The 5,368-nt window shown below is 27.7% G+C and overlaps 3 protein-coding genes across 3 annotated transcripts in view; 2 read left to right on the forward strand and 1 right to left on the reverse strand.

Moving 5' to 3' along the window:
- The first annotated feature begins 577 nt into the window (after positions 1-577).
- On the forward strand, positions 578-1,900 carry LOC108576568 (DNA repair protein RAD52 homolog). Its single transcript, XM_017939582.1, has 7 exons — positions 578-616; positions 712-868; positions 957-1,105; positions 1,202-1,225; positions 1,303-1,414; positions 1,481-1,690; positions 1,764-1,900. The coding sequence occupies exons 1-7, from the start codon at positions 578-580 to the stop codon at positions 1,898-1,900; spliced, it is 828 nt and encodes a 275-aa protein (XP_017795071.1).
- A 284-nt stretch (positions 1,901-2,184) lies between these two features.
- On the forward strand, positions 2,185-3,579 carry LOC108577027 (ribosome production factor 2 homolog). The gene is given in 6 exon segments (XM_017940114.1): positions 2,185-2,306; positions 2,424-2,556; positions 2,628-2,941; positions 2,943-3,062; positions 3,139-3,283; positions 3,364-3,579. Coding segments are annotated over 6 exon segments (951 nt in total). The 5' UTR covers positions 2,185-2,283.
- Positions 3,580-3,657: 78 nt separating this feature from the next.
- Positions 3,658-5,368, reverse strand: part of LOC108576839 (probable cysteine--tRNA ligase, mitochondrial) — a 2,236-nt gene continuing 525 nt past the window's right edge. Inside the window, 7 exon segments of the mRNA XM_017939905.1 lie at positions 3,658-3,714; positions 3,777-4,037; positions 4,148-4,270; positions 4,342-4,478; positions 4,573-4,835; positions 4,924-5,122; positions 5,213-5,368. The exon segment at positions 5,213-5,368 is cut by the window's right edge and continues 5 nt beyond it. Coding sequence (XP_017795394.1) covers positions 3,673-3,714; positions 3,777-4,037; positions 4,148-4,270; positions 4,342-4,478; positions 4,573-4,835; positions 4,924-5,122; positions 5,213-5,368 — 1,181 coding nt within the window. The 3' untranslated portion in view covers positions 3,658-3,672.

Here is a 5,368-nt window from a genome sequence, read left to right on the forward strand (position 1 = left end):
TTATTGTATAAATAAATATATAAAATAAATCACACTACCGTCATTAATATCGTACCTACAAGAAATGTAAAATGTATAATTTGTAAAAACGTAATTTGGAAATATAGACTAGTAAATAATTTCTCTTTTGAATTATAAATTATTGTATTACATGTAACAATGGTACTTAATTTGAAAATTTGAAAATTTCCGCCAATATATGATGAAATCGATATGCATATTAAAGATACCGGCTAATAGAAGTGTATATGTACTGTGCGTTGCTAGAAAAATGACAAGCAAAAGGAAAGCAGGTTCGATTGGGTTATTTTCCCATAGGCTCATATTCTCTAACACAATTAGTTTTGTTTCAAATACAAATCGTAAAAATAGGCCGATACGATGCATGGGCAAATCGGATCATCAGCATCACGTAACAAGAGAGTCAGACGGTGCGAGCGAAACATACACCCCTCTTGCTCCTGTATCGTTTCGTTATACATATATCGTTCCAGCAATGTATAGTATACACTCTGGCGGAGTATTATGCGAAATATAGTTTTATACAAACCTGTTCAACGATTTAAACAGAATTACTATGGATAAACTAAATAATTATCCGTCTTGTATAAAAATTGTAAGTATTTTACGAATGACAATGACTTTATCAGATTGAGGTATATGGATTAAACGTGCAAAATGTAAATTACAAGGGAGGTTAATATTTTTTAGCCACCTGGAAATTCAAAACAGATTGTTACAAGTGGAATTTTTTCACATAAATTTGAGATAAAAGAAGCAGTAATGCTTAATGAGCAGTTAATATTATTAGCAAATCGCACTTTTGGTGAAGGAAAATGGAATCACACTGTTACTAATCAAACAATTGGTGTATATTTCGTTTCCATTAATTATTTGACTTATTTTATGATATATTAATTTTTCATGATTAAATTTTGTAAGTTTATGTATTTTAGATTTTATTGAAGCTTTTATGGGTAAATATGTATGTGGGTGTGTGACATTTGTTAAGATTCAATTACAAGATGGAACATTTCATGAAGATATAGGATATTGTCATGCAGAAGGAGCTATGAAGGGTTTATCAATACATTGTGCAAGAATTGTATGTATAATTTTACACCATTTTAAATTTATTATAGAAATTCTTATCTTGTAGAAATGCTTTTCTTTAATAATTGTATTCAGGGTTCCCTTGCAGATGCCTTTAAGAAAGTATTATTATGTTTTGACAATAAACTAGGATGTGAGATACAAAAATTATCTCAAAGATTATCAGATTCATATACAACTAATCTTCAGAAAGAAGATTTTCAATGTTCATTTCCTGATTTACAAACTGAGATATTAGAACCATGTGCTCAATCAACTCCATTTTTAAGTCATAAAAATGATGAACAAAAAGAAAAATCAGGTCCATGCAAAATTTTTTATTAGTTGACTTTTAAGAAAATAGCTTGCTATAATATATACATTTTAGATAATATTGTCAAATTAAAAAGTCTAAATGATGAGAAGAGACAAATAATTGCACAACAACAAGTGGCAAGATCAAAAAGTCCCACTGAACAAAAGGAACAGTATATACCATCAAAAACTTCAAGTGATTTGAAAAATCATTTACAGTCCAATAGTACAAATCACCAGAAGCAACAAAATAATGTACAAAAAGAACAAGATTCAATTCAAGGTAAATTAATTAAAGGTACATAGGCTTGAAAGTTAATATTAAAATAAGTATAATGAATATAAATGACTTTTAGTATTAAATGAAGAAGAATTTCTAAGAATGGAACGAAAACGGAAACAAATGGAAAAACAAGCAGAATATAAAAGATTAATGAAGGAGAAAGAACATCAAAAATTTTATGATAATAAAAAACTTAATCCTAAATATTAATTAAATTAAATGGAATGTTTATATATATGTAATGTTGCACTTATGAATGCATACATTTTTAAATTTTAAATTAATGTTTAAGAAAGTTGTATGACTCGTATTATCTGTATATATTTTTATAAAAGCATTATGTAATATAATTATTCAAAAATATATAAGTAAAAAATTAATTGGAGGTTAAAGATTTCGGGAAATATGACCTAACAAACGCCATATTTGTGAACATGCGCGCTAAAAAATTCTTATATGTAGTGCGTTACATATAATTTACGGAGGGCCACGTGTGTTTTGTGTGATGTGACATGTTTCAAATAATAAAGATTCATACATTTCATCATTGTTAACATTTTAAAAGAAGATAATTTGTAAAATTAATCATCACCATGACTGTAATGCAGAGAGTAGTGTGAGTATTCTATCTCGTACGTGAAATGATACATTTTGGTTATGGTTAAATGTAATTAGTATGTTTACAAACTATTTTTCAATGTTTTACATGTATTAAAACATATTTCTATTGTAGAAAGCCAACTACTCAGAAGGGTAAAAGGGCTATTTTGAGAAAAGAACCTAAATTAATAGAAGAGGCTAAACAGATTTTGTGCTTCAAAGGTAAAAACTCTTCTCAGATAGTAGTAGATTTTATGAAGGATTTGGTAAGTTGTACTATAAAAGATTAATAAATTGTTACATATTGATAATTAACTAGATTAATGTTTTGGTTTAGTATGATCTAAAGAAACCAGATGCTCATATGATGCGAAAGAAAAATGATATATTACCATTTGAAGATGTGACACTTCTTGAAAAGTTCTCTGTAAAATATAATGCACCTCTTTTTATGATTGCTTTGCACAATAAAAAACGTCCTCATAATCTAATAATGGGAAGAATGTATGAACATACATTATTAGACATGGCAGAATTTGGTATAGAAAATTATAAAGGCCTACAAGATTTTAAAGTTCCAAAAATTTCAGAGGGTATAAAACCTCTATTAGTTTTTAATGGAGAACTTTTTGAAATTAATCCTGAATTGAATTAAGAATTTATTTGTAGACATGTTTCAAAGGGAACCAGCTGAAAATATTAGGTTACAAGGTCTTGAACATGTTTTAAGTTTTACTGCTGTTGAAAATAAAATACTTTTACGCAGTTACAGGTATACCAACTTCTTACAAATCTTATTAGATATTATTACTTTTAAGAGTTGTTTATTTAGTGAAATTATGTTGTAGGATACTCTTGAAAAAGTCTGACTGTAGAATACCAAGAATTGAATTAGAAGAGATAGGTCCAAGAGTAGATTTAACTTGTAGACGTACAAAACTTGCTTCTAATGATCTCTTTAAGCTTGCTTGCAAAAAACCAAAAGAACTTAAGGTATTACTTTTGTGTCATATGGAAATAATGATTTATGATTTATTAATTATTTGGTTTTATTTTTTAATATATGATTACAGATTAAAAAGAAGAAGAACATGTCTAAAAACAAGCTTGGAACAACCTTTGGTCGTATTCATGTTGGAGCACAAAATCTTAATAGTATACAAACAAGGAAAATGAAAGGATTAAAAAAGACAATGGCAGAAAAGAAAGCTGAAATGAAAAGAAAAAATGTCGATAATAATGACAATAGCTCAAAAAAATTAAAGCCTACTACTGATTCGGCTGATTAATTGTAACTAATAATGACGTAAAAGAAAATAAACGCAATTACACTGCTTTTTTTTATTAAAATTTATAATATACAATTTTGCGTTGACTTAGATTCAGTATTTCTTAATATCCCAAACAGTTTCAGTTTTATTATCCTGAAAACAGTTTAAAAATGTAAAGAGTACAATTTAAAAACCTAATTATTCAAATATAATACCTTTATTATTATTCCGCAAGAAGAAAGGTTTGATCGTACTTCATCGCATGCCGCAAGTAAAGTTTTATCTTTTACATTTTGTTCCAAAGCTTTAGTACGAATAGTCTTTCTAAATTTCACTAAACATTTCATGATATTATCTATTTTACAATCATTTACTGTTGTAGACTTTGAAATGCCAAATGTTGAAAATGTTGTTAATATATAATTTAATACTGCAGCTATAGCAGGTATGCAAGTACTAGAAGTGGTTTTAAAGCCCTATGCAAACAGCATACTCAGTATAAGTTTATTATGTATACTCAACGTAATTTAGTAATATTATTATTAGAAAATTATTGATAATAACGAATTACTAAATTTTTATCTACCTCAGAATCGTGTAACATTTTATTTCCTATACGAATTAAGTTCATCAATAACTTCATGGCTTGTGGAGTGTCAAAATCATTTGCCAATGCAATATTAACCTTATGTTTTGTTTTTTCTAAACACTAAAATAAATTTTCCCTTTAATTGATAAAACAGATATATTTGAGTAAGATGATAAAACAAAGTAACTAACTGAAAGTAACATAACTTCATCTACATTGCCACAATTCCAGTTTCCCGCAATATAACTGTTACAGTCATTAATGAAATGTTCGATTTTGTGTAATATGTTTACTGCATTAATCATTACATTATCTGAAAATTGAATACCTGAAATGTACATAAAAAATAATGGTTTAGTACTAGAATTAAGTTAAAGTTACTTGATTTTTCACAAAGAAATTATTTATAACTAATCTCTTACCAGTTTTGTAATTGGAAAATAAACAAAGTATCCTGAAGTGATTTGCTGTATATTTCTCAAGAAATTCTCGTATACTGATTGTATTTTTAAGACTCTTTGACATTTTTACATCCTTTAAGAACAGGTGTCCAAAATGTACCCAGTAATTTACCCATTGTTGTACTTCATGATAACAACATGACTGTGCTTCTTCATTCTCATGGTGTGGGAAAAGAAGATCTATTCCACCACTATGAATGTCCATAGAATTTCCAAAAATTGTGCTAATTATAGATATATAATACAAAATAAAAATACTTTATCATATTTTCATGTTTTTAAAATAACATTATTTTACAAGATAAAAACCACCTTGCAATTGTGCTACATTCTATGTGCCATCCAGGTCTTCCATTACCCCATGGGGATTCCCAAAATGGTTCATTCTCCTTAGCTGCTTTCCATAAGCAGAAATCTATTGCTGACTTTTTGTCAGGATTGGTATTACCTAAGGTTGGATTTGATAACTTGCCATATATACCATAGTTGTTTGTATCAAAGTATACAGACCCTATAAGAGGAAAATTATCATTTGCAACAACTGAAATTTATGACATAAAATAGTAGTTAAATCATTATCTTTTATATTAAATTTGCTTACCATCTTGTACAGCATATGCATTACCTTTCTCTATAATGCCTTTGATAAATTGAATAATTTGTGGTATATACTCAGTAACTCTACAATATAAATGAGGTTTGATAACATTTAACATTTCCATGTCTTCAAAAAATTCAAATTCATAATGCTTTGTTA

The sequence above is a fragment of the Habropoda laboriosa genome, unplaced genomic scaffold (genome assembly GCF_001263275.1).
Source record: "Habropoda laboriosa isolate 0110345459 unplaced genomic scaffold, ASM126327v1 scaffold54, whole genome shotgun sequence".
Lineage (NCBI taxonomy): Eukaryota > Metazoa > Arthropoda > Insecta > Hymenoptera > Apidae > Habropoda > Habropoda laboriosa.

Excerpts from the sequence above, each read along its gene's own strand:
- LOC108576568 (XM_017939582.1), top strand. The coding sequence starts at position 578 with ATGGATAAACTAAATAATTATCCGTCTTGTATAAAAATT. Across the intron at positions 869-956 it reads TGTTACTAATCAAACAATTG|ATTTTATTGAAGCTTTTATG; the intron begins GTGTATATTTCG and ends TATGTATTTTAG. Across the intron at positions 1,226-1,302 it reads CTTTAAGAAAGTATTATTAT|AAAGAAGATTTTCAATGTTC; the intron begins GTTTTGACAATA and ends ACTAATCTTCAG.